This window comes from Gracilinanus agilis, chromosome 6 (assembly GCF_016433145.1).
Source record: "Gracilinanus agilis isolate LMUSP501 chromosome 6, AgileGrace, whole genome shotgun sequence".
NCBI classification, from domain to species: Eukaryota; Metazoa; Chordata; class Mammalia; order Didelphimorphia; family Didelphidae; genus Gracilinanus; species Gracilinanus agilis.
In genome coordinates this window covers 194979891-194997218 of record NC_058135.1, presented here as the reverse complement: position 1 = coordinate 194997218, position 17328 = coordinate 194979891, and the positions used below count along the sequence as shown (strand labels likewise).

The following is a 17328-nucleotide window of genomic DNA, read 5'->3' as shown; positions in this document are numbered from 1 at the left end:
AGGAAGCGTTGTCTTTTATTCCTGGTCCTTCCTTCTGGAATGAAGAGTTTCTGACTTTTCTGCACACAACAGTAACCCACGGACCAGAAGCACCGAGTCTTTTCAGAGTCACTGAATTCCAGTACCTCATCACTGTCATCTCAGCCAATATTCCGTCCTCAAGTCCCAAGCCTACCTTGCAAATGGTGCGGCTGAGACTGGAGATGGGGCTTCTTTTTGGAAGGGCATTTGTCTTTGCTGCCGTTCCTGCTCTCTGTTGGTTTGGTCTGAGGAGGGTCATCATTTGTAGTCAGATACTTGAGGAGCTCCGAGCAGGGACGCCTTTGTGGCTTTTGCTGTTGACAAATGCTCTTTGCTTTATTGCTCCATGAATTCTCGGTCTTAAAAACAAGGCATAAAAAAAAAAAAAAGTAAAATTAGTGAACTGAACCTTATCAGAATGGATATAGGTTTTCTGAAGAGATGAGATTTTCAATGAAGTGTTCAGTCTAAGTGTACTAGATCTATGAGCTGTGAATAATTGTTTGCAGAACAAGGAAAGAAAATTACATTTAAAATTCCTAAATGACATTTATGCAGCGTTTTATTTCATTTCTCCTACATTTCAATGTTCCTACTCAGCAACATGTAACTAACAAGACCCTACAGCGCCTTTACTGTGAACCCAAAAAAAAGGAGGCTGCTTTAAACCTTAATTTGCTGCTGATTGCTTGGGCCCAGTATTCACAACTCTCTTAAGTACCCCTAAATGCTCCGTTTTCAGTTACAATGAATAGCAAGACAAACATTGTTTAATACAGCCTGCTAACGGAATTATGCCATTGCCTGCTTTCCATCCAATTAATAGCTGATAAAGATCTTTTGCTGAGGTCCTAGAATTATCTCTCTACGTTAAACAGCTGGCCAAATCATAATCCTGTACCTTAGAGTTGCTCATAAACTAGACCAACTAATCAGAGCATTTTTATTGTATACTATATCGGTTCACAAAGTAATACTATGGATAAAGAAGAACAGATGATGAGACTTCCCCACTCCCCAACCCCCAACCAAAGCAAAATTAAATAATTTACAGTTTAAAGTAGCTAAAGCAGTATTTCTGGAACACATTCCACTTCATGTTTGACATTTTTGAAGCACTTGCCAGATTAATACATATAGATCTGCTGTTTGCTCTACACTGAAAGTATAAAACTCTTTGTTACTCCCCTCCCCCTTATTACAAAGATTAAGTTTGTACCTTAACAACCGCAGGGTTTGTTCTGATCCTATGATTAGTATTTGCATGGTTCTGAGTACTGAGACCACTGCATTCATTATAACTTAGCTGAGTGTTGGCTGGAGCCAGTAAGAGCTTCTTAAGCTATAAACATATCAAGGAAGGGGAAAAGAAAGAAAAGTTATGCATCTTGAAGGATTAGAATACTTTATTAGAATTTTTTACATATTTACTTAAAATTAGCTACATCAATCTGAACAAGCAGAGCATAAATAGCTCCAAAGGAATTTTTTAAAAAACCCATAAGTAAAAGGGTTTGGAATTTTATTAAAAATTAATGGAGGTGCTTCCTTTTTTGACATTCCAGGTGTTGTAGGGGAATAGGCTGATGTTGAATCTCTTTGATTTTGTTTGTTTGTTTTTTCCTTTAAGGTAAGATGAAAATAGATGTGACCCCCCTCCAAAGAAATTCCCTACCCACTACCACTAGGTTCATTTGAAATAGAGAAACTTTAATGATGCCTGTGAGGATTTGAAAGATAGGAAAACAAATTAAATTACCCAACTGAGGTGCTTATTGCTGAATGGAGGGATATATTATTTTTAAAAATTAAGAGAGCCATAAAATGCTTTGTAAGCAAGAATAAGATTAGAAATCTCTGCTTATAAGAGAAAGAGGAAAGTTAAAATATCATATGATCTAAGATCTTGAGCAAGAAGGTACTTACTACAGGAGCCATTAAGGACAACTTCTACATCATATGAAGAAATCAAGGAACAGAGAAATTAAGTGTATTGTCAAGGCTGTACAGTTGGTAAGTGATAGATGTAGGATATCAACCTAGGTCCCATGACTCCAATCCCAGGGTTCTTTCTATCAAGCCAATGAACCTTCCTCCAAAGGCAGCAAAATCAACCTTATTCCTATTACTTTGCCAATACCGAGTATACAAGTCATTGTGAAAGCAATACAGTCTAGTAAATAATGGATGGAAATGAAGTTCACCTCGCTACGGTAGCATGTGTTCTGGTGAATGTACCTCTGTATATTTATGGAAGACCTCAGAATTAAAGCACATCTTATATCATCATCTCCATTTCTTGATTAGAAATAGTAAAATACAAAGTCTGCTTCCTAATGTTCTGGGGCACTTAAAACATATAGGCAGGATATGAACAATCTGTAGGGCAGCTATGCTAGATAATTGTACACTGTGCCCTTAAGTCACTTAAATGAAACAAATATGGAACCTGAGACAAAAAAAAATCAAAACATGGCTATGGCTGATGAGAAAGGAAGTCATATCATACCAATAAAGCATCATAAAAATGTCAGGTATTAAGAGTACATCTTCAAATTTGTTAAAATTTTATCTTGGCTCAAATACCAGACAAATGCCAATTCATCCATAAAACCATGCTTTTTGCTCCAACATCTATGCTGACTCTACTTCTTTACTGGTTCACTCCTCAACAACCTTGTAATATGGTTTCTAATCCTATAAGTCATTGAAAACTCTTTCTTAAAAGTCTGTTAAAGAGACCTTAACTTGGAGGTTTATTAGCCTTTTCTCAGTCCTCATCCTCCTTTCTCTCAGAAGCTTTTGATATGTTTCTCCTAAATACTCAATTTCCCTTTGATTTCATGACATTCTTGTTTCCTTGTTTTTCTTTTTTGTTTGTTTGTTTGTTTGTTGTTTTGTTGTTTTCTGTTGTCTGACTCTTCATGACCTCATTTGGGGTTTTCTTGGCAAAGATACTGGAGGGGCTTGCAATTTCCTTCTGTAGATCATTTTACAGGTGAGTCTGACCACTCCTTTCTCTCCTTTTCTGGGTTGTTATTCATCTCTAGTTTCCTTTATTTCTTTGCACTCTTATTGTTAGAGAATTCATCGGCATAGTTTCAGGTACCTTGTCCATGTAGGTGACTCTCAAATCTAAGTATAGTATCAATTTCTCTCCTATATTGCAGTCAAACTATCAAATGCCTACTTGATATTACCTCCTGGATATCTTGTAGACATCTCAAATTCTGACTCAAAAGGCTCAAATGGATCTATGATTTCATCAATTTGGATATTCTCTTCAAAATAACATCACTGCCAATTGCATGGAACTCTTGTCCATGTACCACTCAAAGGACTGGAGGCTTTCCTTGTTTTCTCATAACAATGAGAGGAGACAAGCACACTTCCCTGACTGTCCATCTATCATCCCTTGCCCTGGTGCATTTTCCATCCTTTCTTACATTTCTCTGATTACATGTTTTACTCTTCTTCTTCTTCTCAAAGTTCCTCTTTGTTACATGTTGTATCCTGATCATATCTACCATATATATCTTCACTACTCTCTCTGATGTTATTTTAGTTCTTCAGATACTGTTAATGTTCTATGTCTCACAGTCATACAACATCATCGATAGAATTCTGACATTAAAAGAAGTTGGGCTTTATCTCAGGGACTTTAAAAGATCTTGATACTTTTCTGAAGGAAATTTAACACATCTTCTTCTCTCGTTAATTAATTCTAAGTCATTTCTACTGTTTGCTCTAGGGAAGATTTCATTTTCATTCTTGTACTCTACACACCAAGTATTATTGTCTGGCATGGCACCTATTGGTGTTTAATAAATGCTGAGTTGTTTAATAGATAAGTCTTATAAAGATTTCATAAAAACAGGAAAGTAGGCCTATATGTAGATTATTAAGATTTTCCAGCTGATTTTTTCAGTGCTATTAAATAACTATGGACTTGTAATTTACTTGTAAAATTTATTTAAATAATACTGCTTTGCAAGTAAATATTCATATATTTTTTCCCTTGTCTTTGGGATCTTTCCCTTCCTTATGTACCTTGTATTTGTTCTTTCGATGATTTAACAATTGTGTCACTTTAAGTAAATATCTCTACTACTGACATTTGTTACAATTTGGCTGCTTTCTCCATCTTTGCTCTCTTTAATGTTATTTCTGCCTTCTGTATAAATAAAGCCAGTACCCTGATGTTGGACTCCAAGTGTAATACCTCTTCTGTTCTTGTTGAAAACAAGTTGATAACTGTTGAAAACAGTATGATAGAAAAAATATTTGCAGATCTTCTCCAATCTTCTTCTCTTTGTTTTCCACCTTACATTTTTTATCATGATATATGCGCTCAGGATAAACTTGCTTAGCTGAATCTCTTACTAAGTTCTTTAAAAATCAGAACTAGAAGGAGGTAGCACCTACATGGTTGACTAGGCTGAAAGGTACTCAAAGAGGAAGGAAAGGAGATGATGGAGATAATTTTATCATACATCTACTGGTTACGAGAGTTATGTGGGATACTAAATCATCTCATATTATAACTGAAAATAATTTCAGCAAATGTATCAACATGAGTTGTAGAGATATGAATCTCTGAATTAAATTCAAATCCAAGTTGCAACTTAACTTCAATGTAAAAGTGTTTTAGAGGAGAATACTGAGAAATATATTGGAAAGCATGATTCAGGAACAAGGAATGAAAGGGGTTAAAGATGTGGAATAGAAACATCAGGAACAGTTTTGGAGGAAGCAGGATGATATTGCAGTGCAGAGAACTGGATTCAGACTAAGAATATGTGTTTAAACTGTAGTCTTGCCATTAGTTACCTATGTGGCATTCTCTATGTCCTTTAACTTGTATGGGGCTCAATTTTCTAATCTGTAAAATGAGGAGCTGCGACAGATGACTTTGAAGGTTCCTGTTGGCTCTAATTCTGAGATTCTTTAAGCTCAGGAGAGAAGCACCAGAGAATGTCACAAAATAAAATTAATCATGTTTTAAGACAGGAAAGTATTTCTTATTGGTGAGGGAGTCACTCCTGAATCAGATATAAGCAGCACATAGATTTGTCCATAAAAATTATTAATATGTCCAAAATAGAATTCATTATCTTCTCTCTAAAACTTGTTATTTCTGTTCATGTTCCTCCTTGTCTCTCAGGTACATAATCTTAAAGTCTCTCTCTCTCTCTCTCTCTCTCTCTCTCTCTCTCTCTCTCTCTCTCTCTCTCTCTCTCCTCCCCCCTCTCTGTCTCTCTCTCTGTCTCTCTCTTTCTCTCATCCACCAGTTCCATTCAGTTGCCAAATCTTGTTGATTTTACCTTCCTCAAAATGCCTTGCATCTGTTCCCTTCTTTCCACTCACACAGTCACCACTTTAAGTCAGGTCCTCATTGCCTCTGGCCTGGGCTACAGTAATAGCCTTCTAATTGAACTCCTTGCTTCCAGCCTTTTCCCTCTCTAATCAATCCTCTACACAACTACCAACATAATCTTTCTAAGGCACAAACCTGACCGTGTCCCTTTCTTCCTCAAAAGTCTTTCGTGGTCTCCTTTACTTATGGGATAAAATAAAACACTCCTGGGCTTGACATCTGAGGTCTTCCAGTTTGGTTCTGAACAATTTTTCCAACCATATTTCCTACAAATATCTTCAAAAACTGTACATTTAAGTCCAAGTAGAATACTAGTGATTTCTTTTTTTTTCTGTTTTCTTTTTTTTTTTAAACCCTTAACTTCTGTGTATTGACTCCTAGGTAGAAGAGTGATAAGGGTAGGCAATGGGGGTTAAGTGACTTGCCCAGGGTCACACAGCTGGGAAGTGTCTGAGGCCAGATTTGAACCTAGCACCTCCCATCTCTAGGCCTGGCTCTCAATCCACTGAGCTACCCAGCTGCCCCCACTAGTCATTTCTTGAAGTCATTTATATTTCTGTATCCATCTGATATATCTGGATGCCACTCCTTCCTCATCATTCCCTTTCAGAGTCTTTTTCTTCCTTAATGGTTCAATTCCCATGTCACTACCTCTGGGGAACTTTTTTTGCTAATCCCAGGTGTTAGTTTTCTCTCTTATTTTCCTTATGGAATATTTATTTGTGTACACATTCAGTCCCCCATCTCTTCAGTAAAATGTAAATTTCTTAAGGGCAGGGATTCTTGTTTTTAAATTTGTTTAAAAATGTAAAATTAAACCCAACACATTTCAATAGCACCTTCTACACCAGTAAGAGCTCAGTGAATGCTCACCTTGCTAATACCTCTCTTTAGTACTCATTGTTTTATTTATTTTTATGAGAGTTTCTTGCAAACATGACCTATCTCCCCTGCTACACTGTAAACTCCTTGGGGGCTGAGACTACATATTATTTGCCTTTCTATCATATCCTAGCCCAAAGCTTTACAAATAGCACTAACTGCATTGAGTTAGTGCCATTTGTAAAGCTGTTTGCTAGGAATGGAAATATAATAATTCATTTCTTGAAGAGCTTAATGAATGAACCAAATTATATTAGCTGTGGTTATTGTCCAAGAATATTAGAGATTTTTCCTATCATACCTATAATCCAGGTTTTGGGGTTTTGTTGGAGAAGGGGAGGTTGTTTAGAAATTAAAAAAAAACACATATTTTAGGAATACTCTGTATTTTCAATATTTTAAAGGGAGAGATTCTTAATATTTCACATTCCGTACACCGTGAGGTTTTTTGACTTTGTTGTTGTTTCAGTCTAAATTAAGAATCCAAACCTTATTGTCGCTACATCATACCCATGCAGCGTGTAGCCAGAGGCAACTCCAATTCCTGTTAAACAGTAGGAAGGGTTCTTACTAGAGACGGCTCTTCTGCCTCCTGAGTTGGAGGGGTGCCGTCGGGCATAGGCGAAGGGCTAGCATCATTGTCATTGGTCACATCTCCATCTGTCAGTGCATCAAATGAGGGCAATCCATCCTCATCCACAGGGAGACTGTCCAATGTTTCTGTGAGAACTGCTAGCAAGTTTGCCTCATTCTCTTCATCTATCTTCTGCAGAAACAGAAAAAGAGAGGGGAGGGCAAGAGAATGTGGTTAATCAGCATGGAATGAACACATGTTTAACCAAATGTGCCAGTGCATAGGAAGTCATTCCTGACAACACTAGCCCACAGTGATCTCTCTCCATTCACTAATCCCATTTCCTCTGATGGTCTGTGCCATACTACTGGAACTTTATTGTATTCTACTATCCCCTAATTGTGGGAATCATGTTATTTAGCACTTTTATCATGTCTATGTATAATTAGACTATAAGTTCCCTTAAAATAGTGCTGAATTTATAATTAAATTCCAAGTAGCTAGCAGAGCACTTTGCACATGGCAGGGGGTGGGTGGAGGCATCTGGCAAAGCAGGTCAGCAACTGTTCTGCAATTTACAGTCTTAAAAAGGGTACCTGTGGCACTAAGAGGCTAAATGGCTCACCCAGAGTCGTTCAGCCAGAATGTATTAGTGCAAAGGTCCTAAACCTTTTTTTTATGGATCTCTTGGGCAGTCTAGCAAAGATCATGGGCCACTTCTCAGAATAATGTTTTAAATGCATAAAATAAAATACAAAGGTTTACAAAGGCAACAATTAAACAGAAATAAAGATTAATTTTTTATCCAAGTTCAAAGACCCCATGAAATTTATCCATATACCCCAAATCAAGAATTTCTCCCTGTGTAAAAGGCAGAACTTGAACCTCGGTCTTCTTGATTTTGAGGGTGGCTCTCTATGACACATTTTTTTTTTTTTTTTGCTCTGTATCCTAGTACCGAATCAATATGAATTAAACCTGAATGTTGGTATGTAATATGATCTTGGTCACAAATGGTTTCATGTGGATATGCCTGCTTTTTCTTTCTGAAATGTAGGTTCTTTATGAGCAGAGTCCACATATATGGCTTTTTTAAAAAAGCCTAGAGCCACCATCACTCAGCTAGGTACATAGTAAATGTTCAATAAATGCAATGATGATAATTCATATTTCAAAAACATTTCAAAGTTTACAGAGGACTTTTCTTCTAACAGAGAGACAAAGTAGGTTTTCCAAATAATACTCCATTTTTACTAAGGAAACTAAGATTCCAATAAATTAACTTGTTTCCATGATTCCACAAAGCTATTCAGAGTCACATCTGGGCCTCAAACCCAGAACTTCTGACTCCTTTTTTTCCCCTACAACTGAATTTAGGGCGGGTCAGTTATCTTCTTCTTGACTCTGCAGTTCATTTTATTTGACCCATTGGATTTTCTTCAAAAGAAAGTCCAAACTCAATGCTATACCATTAACAACTATAGGCTAAATTATCCTGCACATATTGTATTACAAAATGCACCTAAGTTGCTGACATCTAATGAAGCCAGCAATGCTCAGACTTCCTTTTACTCTGGTACTGAACTCCAGTTAATTGACCTGACAAAATTACAAGAATGAGAGAATAAGACAGCTAATCAGAAAATCAAATTGTATTACGGGAGAAATTAGGCAGGTCTTTATCACGTATACATTCTACTTTCATATAAAAATTGTTTCCCCTCATTACTGATCAGTCTTTGTCTGAAAGCAAAAACTCAAGCTCATATTCCTATGTGTTTTAGAGACAATAAGCAGCATTTCTACCCACTTTTTATACTAATGACTGATATTGAAGTGTTTATTTTTGGATTTTTCACTGGCTTTTTTAATGGACAAAGTATCATTATTAAGTTTTATCATGTTCCCATATACTGTAAGTTGGTAGAATAAATTCTAATCAGTGGTGGAAATGTTGATTTTTTTTCATTTGAATAGGTTATATTACTTAAGAAACTATATGTTATGGGGAAATAAACTAATATTTTTAAAATAACTCAGTCCTCTGAAATACAAATTACTTTTAAGACCATAAGACTATGGCTAGCAGCTTCATTATAGAGTGGTAAGAATAGGAGTTGGAAGACCCAAGTTCAAATTTTTTATTCCCTATATGACCTTAGTAAGTTACTTCTCTTTACCCGCCTCTCAGTTTCCTCATCTGAAAAATGAGAGTTAAATTCAAAGACCTCTAAGCTCTCTTCCAGTTCCAAATCCTATAACTGCTTATGTTTAAGAGAAAAAAAATTCTGATCACAAATATAACTTGCCTTAGTTAGTACCCCAAATTATTTTCTTTTGACTTAAAAAAGTCAGTCATAAGATCAGCCGTGAAACTATTCTTGAGATCACTACAATGAAACCAATTATTAAAGTTAAGGTAAACATTATCTCTTCCAGAGTAATGTTTTTATATTATATTTTTGATTAAATAGAGTTTGTACATATATTAACATTTTTTAAAAATCAGTTAACTTCTCTACATATACTATTCTTTTATAAATATAATCATTCCTCCGTAGGTCAAATAGTTGAAGGCAGAAGTTAATAATATTTACCAGTAAACAAATTATTTTGATTAACATAATTTTAAATACACATTTGGTTTTCCAGGTGTGCAATATGCTATCTGTTTTCAATCACAGTTACAATGGTGTTCCACGAAGTAGTATAATTCTAAGCAAATATAAATGGAAAAATACTTTTCTGGAAAAAAATTAAAATTAAAAAATTAACTATATCCCCTGGGCTTCTTCCAATGAGTCTTGAAAAAACACATATTCATTACAATCATAGAGACCTTGAAGTTTGATTATGTCATAATTCATTTATAAACCTGATTAAACATAATTATTTCTATTTTTACTGAGATAGTGGCAATATGTGTGGTAGTAGGAAGATTTTGTGAAGTCCTTCAGTAGAATTTGCTACAGAAAATTTATTCTTGAAATTAATAAGAAAAATTATGACTACAAGTACAACTATTTTTTATAGAAATAAAGCCAGATTTAAATAAATGGAGAAATATTAATTACTCATAAGTAGACCAATTTAAGAAAATAACAATACTACCTGAATTAATTTACTTATTCAGTTTTATACTAATCAAATTTATGATTAGAGAAATAAAAATTAAGGCAACTCTAAGTTCTACTCGCATCCATGAGATTGGAAAAGTTGACAAAGAAAGAGAATGACAAATGTTGGAGTGATTAGGAGAGAAAGGGCTTATTATTGTACTGTCAGTAGATCTGTGAATTGCTGGACCTATTCTGTGAAGCAATTTGGAACAATATCCCCAAAATAGCTGAAATGTTCATTCCTTTGGTCTAGCAATACTAATACTAGGTCTATACCCCAGAGAGATCTAAGGAAGAATAAAATGTTCTTTACGTACAAAAATATTTCTAGCAGCTCCTTGTGCAGTGGCAAAGAACTAGAAAGTTAGACCGTGTCCATCAAAAGGGGAATGGAAGCACAAATCATAATATATGAATGTAATTGTGTGCTTTAATAAAGAAAGAAATGGTTTCAGAGAAACCTGGGAAGACTTGTATGTACTGATGTGGAACGAAGTGAGCAGAACCAAATGAATATTTTGTACTTTAGTTTCAAGAATATAAAAATGAACAACTCTGAAAGAGCAACACAATACTCAAACATGATTCCAGAGAACTGAACATGAAAAATGCTGCTCATTTCATGGACTCATGAATGAGACACAAGTTTTTGGATAAGGACAGTAGGATAATTAGTTTTGCTTGACTGTGTATTTGTTAGAAGGGTTTTTCTTTTTCCTTTTTTTATATATGAAGGTTCAGAAGGTGGCAGTTAAAAATACATGTTTGCAAATATTTTAAAAGATAGAAAAGTAAAAAAAAAGTAATTAACAGGGAAAATTATGTGTTCTTATTTCAGACTCTAAATGTTTTCTTTAATCATATAATGCAATAAGAAAGCCCCATATCTGCTGGTAGATCTTTCAAGCTAGAGGTTTAAATAGACATTCAAGTGTACTGGCATTCCCAAGTGGGAACTGAGTGGACACTAGCCCTCATCATGGCAATTTCAATTAGTTTTGTACAAGTTTCAACAATCAAACACCCAAGAGAAAGCAATGGATGTGACAAAGAGGACTCTGTTAAACAATTAATGTCACTTTCTATTATTGCCTCAGTCCCAATTTACAGAGCAAATAAATCAAAGTCACCACAGATGAAGCATACTGGCCTGTGAACACATGTCTGTTCACAAGCGACATGGCAGTGGGAGCACATTAGTCAGTAAAATGACATTGCAAGATAACCTTTCAAAAGCTTGACTGTGCTATTGCTTCTATTTGCCCCAAATTATTGCTTTAACTGAAATATGCTTATTAGCTCCATCAAAGAGAAGAGAAAAGGGAAAGGGGAGAGATGGAAATTATAAACTACAATGGGTAATGATATACAGGGGTATAGAGCTAAGGCTCAGTGCCAGCATCTGAATCCTTATAGGGATAGCAGTAAAGACAAAATAAAGGTATGGTGCAACATGATGCACCTTTTTTTTTTTTTCACTGCAATTTTTAGGGGAATTTTCCCATGTTGGGATACAACCTTCTGCTTTCCTTTGTACTATGAAACTTTACTTTCTTCCTAAGTAAAGCTCTGTCTAATAGGAACACAACACCCTCTAGGGTTCTCAGAAAATGCACACAAAATGTTATTGAAATAAAAATTTATTTTTCAAAATGTTTGCTTTATTTATATTGTCAAACAATAAATATAGAATTGTTTTTTCAAACCATTCAGCAATAGTAAAAGATTTAGAGCTGGGCAGCATCTGTAATCATAAGATTAGCTAATCACATGCTATATAATAGTTGCTAAATGATTCCATATAACTAACTGATAATCATAAATCCTGACATTGTACCCTCTTCTCTGGGGCTACTTTCCTTTTCTTTTTTTTAACTACTATGCCGGGTCTCCAGAGGCTACTGACTACCATTCACTTCAAGATGCAAGGGATAACTGTGTAGGGTTGGGTTTTTAAGTATAGTCACTAATGAGCCCCCAATAGTGTATTCACTATTAGTTATCAAACAACTAGTTTTTAGAAAAGGTATTTACTTTGTTGTTATTTGAGTTGATTCAATCGTGTCTAACTCTTTGTGACCCTATTTGGGATTTTCTTGGCAAAGATACTAGAGTGGTTTGCCATTTCTTTCTATAGCTCCTTTTACAGGTAAAGAACTGAGGTAAATACAGGTTAAGTGACTTTCCCAGGGTCACATAGCTAATAAGTATTAGAGGCTACATTTGAACTCATTTCTTCCTGACTCCAAGCCCTGCACTTCATCCACTCCACCACCTAGTTACCTACTTACTAAGCAGGTATATAGTAAGGACAGTCTTACTAAACTTCTCCTCACCACCCCAAAAAAAAATCAGGGATACCTTCTCCTCTTGTACAAGCAATGTCCTGAAAGAGATAACTTCTGTTATGGAATAAAAAGGAAGTATATGAAAGGGCTTCTAATTAACAGAGCTGGTACTTCCAATTTAGAAATTATTGGTGACCAAAGAATAAATTCACATCTACTGGCTATGGGAAATAATTTATTCTTTCGTGGATTCCTCATGAAGAGCTGTTTAGCTATAGCTCTCTGAAAGACTTTGAGAACTAGGGTATTTAGTTTATGTATCTTCATTTCTGGTGCAACTAAACTATCTTTTGGCCTCAATGGAGACTTTTGATCTTTCAAAATTCACTAGACTGTCACTTGGTCATTGGGAGACAGGAAGAGGGGGAAAAATATTTCCATAGCCCATTTTCTTTCAAGATTCCTTTATCATTGGATTCAACTATTATTCTCCTGATGTACACAGTTCAATTCTGAGCTGACTTGCTGTATTATACATAGGGCCATGTGTGACTGAGTCTTTCAGCCAATCACAAGATATTTCCTGTGTATTGTCATCCAATGATCAAAGTACTTTATTCTTCTCGAATTGATTAAGAATTTGGAATTAGTTTTCCTGTGATCATGTTAATTGAGATAGGGATAGAAAATAACATTAATAATATTCATATCTGCTGAGTTTCTGTGTTACTGATAAAGCCCACTACATTGCACATAGTTGGTATTGAATTAAGGGATGAATTAATTATTCTATATTAATTTTATAATATTAATTTAATTAATATTAATTATTATAGAGGCTCTCGGCCAGTTCCTACAAGCTTAATAAGGACATATCTGTATAAGGGTGGATTCTGAATATTAAGAGATCCTTAAATCCTACCTTAGAATTGAAAATTAAGGCCATTCCACTCTGGAGAAATTGTAACCATAGATCTTCACCTAGGGGTGTGTGTGTGTGTGTGTGTGTGTGTGTGTGTGTGTGTGTGTGCACGCGCGTGCACTTGTGCACACTTGCACATGTGTATTTAAGGAAAGTAATAGTAATAAAATCCTTTACATCAAGCTGCTATGGGACAGGAAGAGAGCAACTCATTAACTAAACTAATGAGGGGGATAAGGAGTTCAACTGTCAAGTCAATAGTTGCTTAAAGAGACAATGATGTAATAAAAAAACTGTATGTGATGTTCCAATGATATTTAAATGTAGGTTATATGAAAAGACCATGCCCTGCTTATTATAGTAATTTTTTGTGCATCTTATAGAATTGAAATTACACTCTGCTTCCCAAGATTCTCACACTTACTTGATCTCTGTTTGATAAAAATAGTTTAATAGCCATTTAATCACTGCTTCATTATCTTAGCTCTCTTAATGCGAATTAGGGCAGGAGAACACTGACTTTCTCATTATTCAAATCATCAATAAGAAAGAGAAATGGTATGATCTTCTTATCATTCCTTAATCAGCTTCAATATCTGAAATAATATTTACTAAAAGGATCAGTTGACTTAAAATGCCTCTTTTTGAGACTCTATTTCCCCATATGTGTGATTTCAAAATTTTGGTATCTGCTTAATTTTGATTTTAGTTTGTTACATGTTGTATACCAAAGGAGGGTGGGCTGAGTTAATAAAGAACTAAGTGAGGATCCCATCAGATATGTGTTCTTAAAAATAAAATAAATTATCTTAATTATGTACATTCCAAGTATATACAGTCACTTGTCTATTGAAAATTTTTAGTCCTGGACCAGTTATTCCCACTTATCACCAAATCCCCATACCTCTATATAACATAAACTAATTCAAATGGTTTGTGCTCAAAAACTGCAAACTAACTTTTTAATTTAAATAAGGCATAATTAGAAAATAAAATCTGCTCCAAGAACATGTAGTATTTCAAAACCACATGTAATTGTGTTTTCTATTGTTTAGGGTTATCTGCTCCACTTTTCCATTCACTGAATAAATATCTGAAAAGCTGAATACAGTTTGAATGCAGAATTACCTTTGTGAAAGGAATCATTTGTGTCTGAATTGAGAAATTTTAAATCTGATTTACTCTAAAATTAAAAAAAAACTTTTATCCTACACACAAATCCTATTGGTCATTTTCCATAAGGAAGAGATTTATGAGAAGAAAATTTTCTCTGGTTAAATCCAACAGCCTTACTCATCTCCAATTAGATAAACCTGTACACAATCATTCCTTACCAAAATACAAAAACAACAACAAAAAAAGAACCTTACCATCTCTCTTAGAATTGATACTAAGTATTAGTTCCAATACAGAAAAATGGTAAGGGTTAGGTAGCTGGGGGTTAAGTGACTTGGTAACATAGCCAGGAACTGTCCAGGAGGGACCATATTTGAACCCAGGACCTCCCATCTTCAGGCCTGGCTCCCTATCCACTAAGCCACCTAACTGTTCTCATGCAAATATTCTTGCCTAGACTGCTGCAAACAAATTGGGACAAAGAGGCTATTTTAGTCTTTCTTTGACCTCTTATTCCTGTCCTAACAACTGACAACGTATGGTATATGTGTCCTTTAAGAGTACAGAATCACAGTATTTTCTAAAGTTTCTAAGGCTGCAAAATAAATTAATTTAAGATTAAGAATAATTGTCAAACGTGCCTTTTGCCCCACTTAACTGGGAAGTTCAAAGGATTGAGAATAAACCAAAAATGCCAGATTTTCCTCTTTTATGTATGCATATGATTACAATGAATGTTAATCAATCAGCAAGCACTTATTAAACACCCATTATTTGTCAAGCACTGTGGTAGATACTGTGGATATAAAGACAAAAAAAAAATAAAACCCACAAACCTGATTCTCAAGAGCTTATATTTTATCAAGGGAAGCAGGATGTGCATATTGAAGCACACTCAGTAAGCATTTCTTAAGCATATATTACTATGTGACAGACATGGTACCCAGCACTGGATACCCAAAAGAAGACAAAACATAATACTTGTTTTTAAGGAGTATACTTTCTAATGAGGGAGACAAAGGTCAAGAACTAGATTCACAGAACATCTATTCAGAGGAGATGGAGGGTAATCTGAGAGGGGAAAGCATTAGCTTTTGGGAGGAGAGAGGCACAGGAAAAGCCTCTGAGACAAGGTGGAATTTGAGCTCAGTCTTCAAAGAACGAAAGGAAACTAAGAAGAGCAGATGAGAGAGGAAGGCAAACATGGGAGCCAGCCAGAGTCATAGCTGTTGGAGAGGGGAGGTGGAACGTTATGTATGATGACTATCAAGCATATCGGTGTGGCTTGAAAGTGCAGAATGTGGAAGAGAATAAAGTGTAAGAAGGAAAAGAGAGAAAGAGGGTAGATTTTTGAATGAGTTTAAATGCTAACCAGAGAACTTTATATTTGATTGTGAAAAGGATAGAGAGTCTCTGGAGCTCAGGAAGAAGACAGGTGACATTGTTAGATGTAAGCTTTAGAAAAATTTCCTTGGAAGCTGAATGGAAGATGGATTAGAGGACGGAGAGACTTGAGAATAGGTAGAAAATATTGGCAGTAATCCAGGTGATTATCTAGGTGATAAGGTCCTGACCTAGGATTGTGGCTGTACCAGTGGAGAGATGGGGTTATTTAAGAGTGATATAAATGTAAAAACCAGATTGAGGAATGGATTAGATATATGGGGTGAGAGTGAGGAGTTAAAAATGATATTCCAGCTGCAGTCCTGAGAAGCTTAGAGAATGGTGATGCCCTCAAAAGTAATAGGGAAGCAAGCTGAAAAGGAGAGGGTTTGAAGGTAAATATAATAAGGTATGTTATTGATGTGTTGAATTTAAGATACCTATGAGATATCTAGTTTGAGATCTCTAAGAAGCAATTGAAGATGTGTCATTAGGCAGCAGAAATTAGGGCTGGATACAAAGATTTGGAAACTATCTGCATAGGGATGATAACTGAACTCATGGGAGCTAGTGAGATCACCAAGTAATATAGAATGAATATATCCAAAATATATATATAAAGTAGCTAAATAAAAGAAGATTAGGCAGTATGGTGGATAGCCTTCTGGACCTGGGATCGGGATGATCTGAGTTCAAATCCGACCTCTGACACTTAGTAGCTATGTGATCATGGGCGAGTCATTTAACTTGTTCACTTCAGTATTCTCAAATGTAAAATAAGTACCTACCTAACAGAGCTATTGTAAGGAGTAAATCAAATGGGATAATATTTGTGAGGCACTTAGCACAGTGCCGAACACCTGGTAGTGTTAAATAAATGTTTATTTTCTTCCTAGTTATAGATGGAGAATCATTGGTGGGTTTTGATAAGGGGAACTGCTTTTGGAAGGAAGGGAAGAACTTTATAAGGCAGAGGTGGAGAGACAAGGCATTCCAGTTATGAAGGCCTGCCAATGAGAGATATATGAAGAGGAGCAAGAAGGACAATTGAGTTGTATTATAAGATGCTACATGGGGACTAATATTGTAGTGATGCTAGACAGGTAGGCTGGTATTAAATTGTGAGGAGCTTTAAAAACCAATTTCTAATTTGAAGAGGATAGAAAACCAATAGTGATTATTGAGTAGTACAGTGATCCAGAGCTGGAACATGCTTAATAATGCTTTTTCCTTCCTTCCTTCCTTCATTTATTTAGCCTTAAAGGGAGAAGAGTCAGAGAAGTACAATGGACATTCAGGCAACAAATATAAACTGGTTGTCTACTATGTGCAAAGTGCAATAAAAATCTACTATATGTAGATCACTAGGCTAGATCTGGAAGAGATATAAATAATAAGTGAATTTGTTTATAATAAGGAGATATTAATAAAAGGAACATAATATTGTTCATTGTCCTCAAAGAGTTTATAGTCTAATAGGAAAATAGGTACAGAGAGATATATTGACTTCAATGTATGGGATATATGTGAAACTGGGGCAAAAGCCTTGTTACTAAGTAATCAGACCCCGGGCTTTGTTGAAAGGCTGTTTATATGAATTTGAGTCCTGCTTGGGTTTTTTTTTGTTGTTGTTGTTTGTTTGTTTG

General features: G+C 35.4%; 1 protein-coding gene across 1 annotated transcript in view; it reads right to left on the bottom strand.

Annotated features, from left to right (window-relative positions):
* PPARGC1A (PPARG coactivator 1 alpha) overlaps window positions 1-17328 on the bottom strand; it is a 130509-nt gene that overhangs the window by 34481 nt on the left and 78700 nt on the right. Inside the window, exons 3-5 of the mRNA XM_044680935.1 lie at window positions 6852-7046; window positions 1241-1363; window positions 176-380 (exon numbers count right to left, since the gene is read on the bottom strand). Of these exons, the coding sequence (XP_044536870.1) occupies window positions 176-380; window positions 1241-1363; window positions 6852-7046 (523 nt within the window). The remainder of the gene's footprint in view (window positions 1-175; window positions 381-1240; window positions 1364-6851; window positions 7047-17328) is intronic.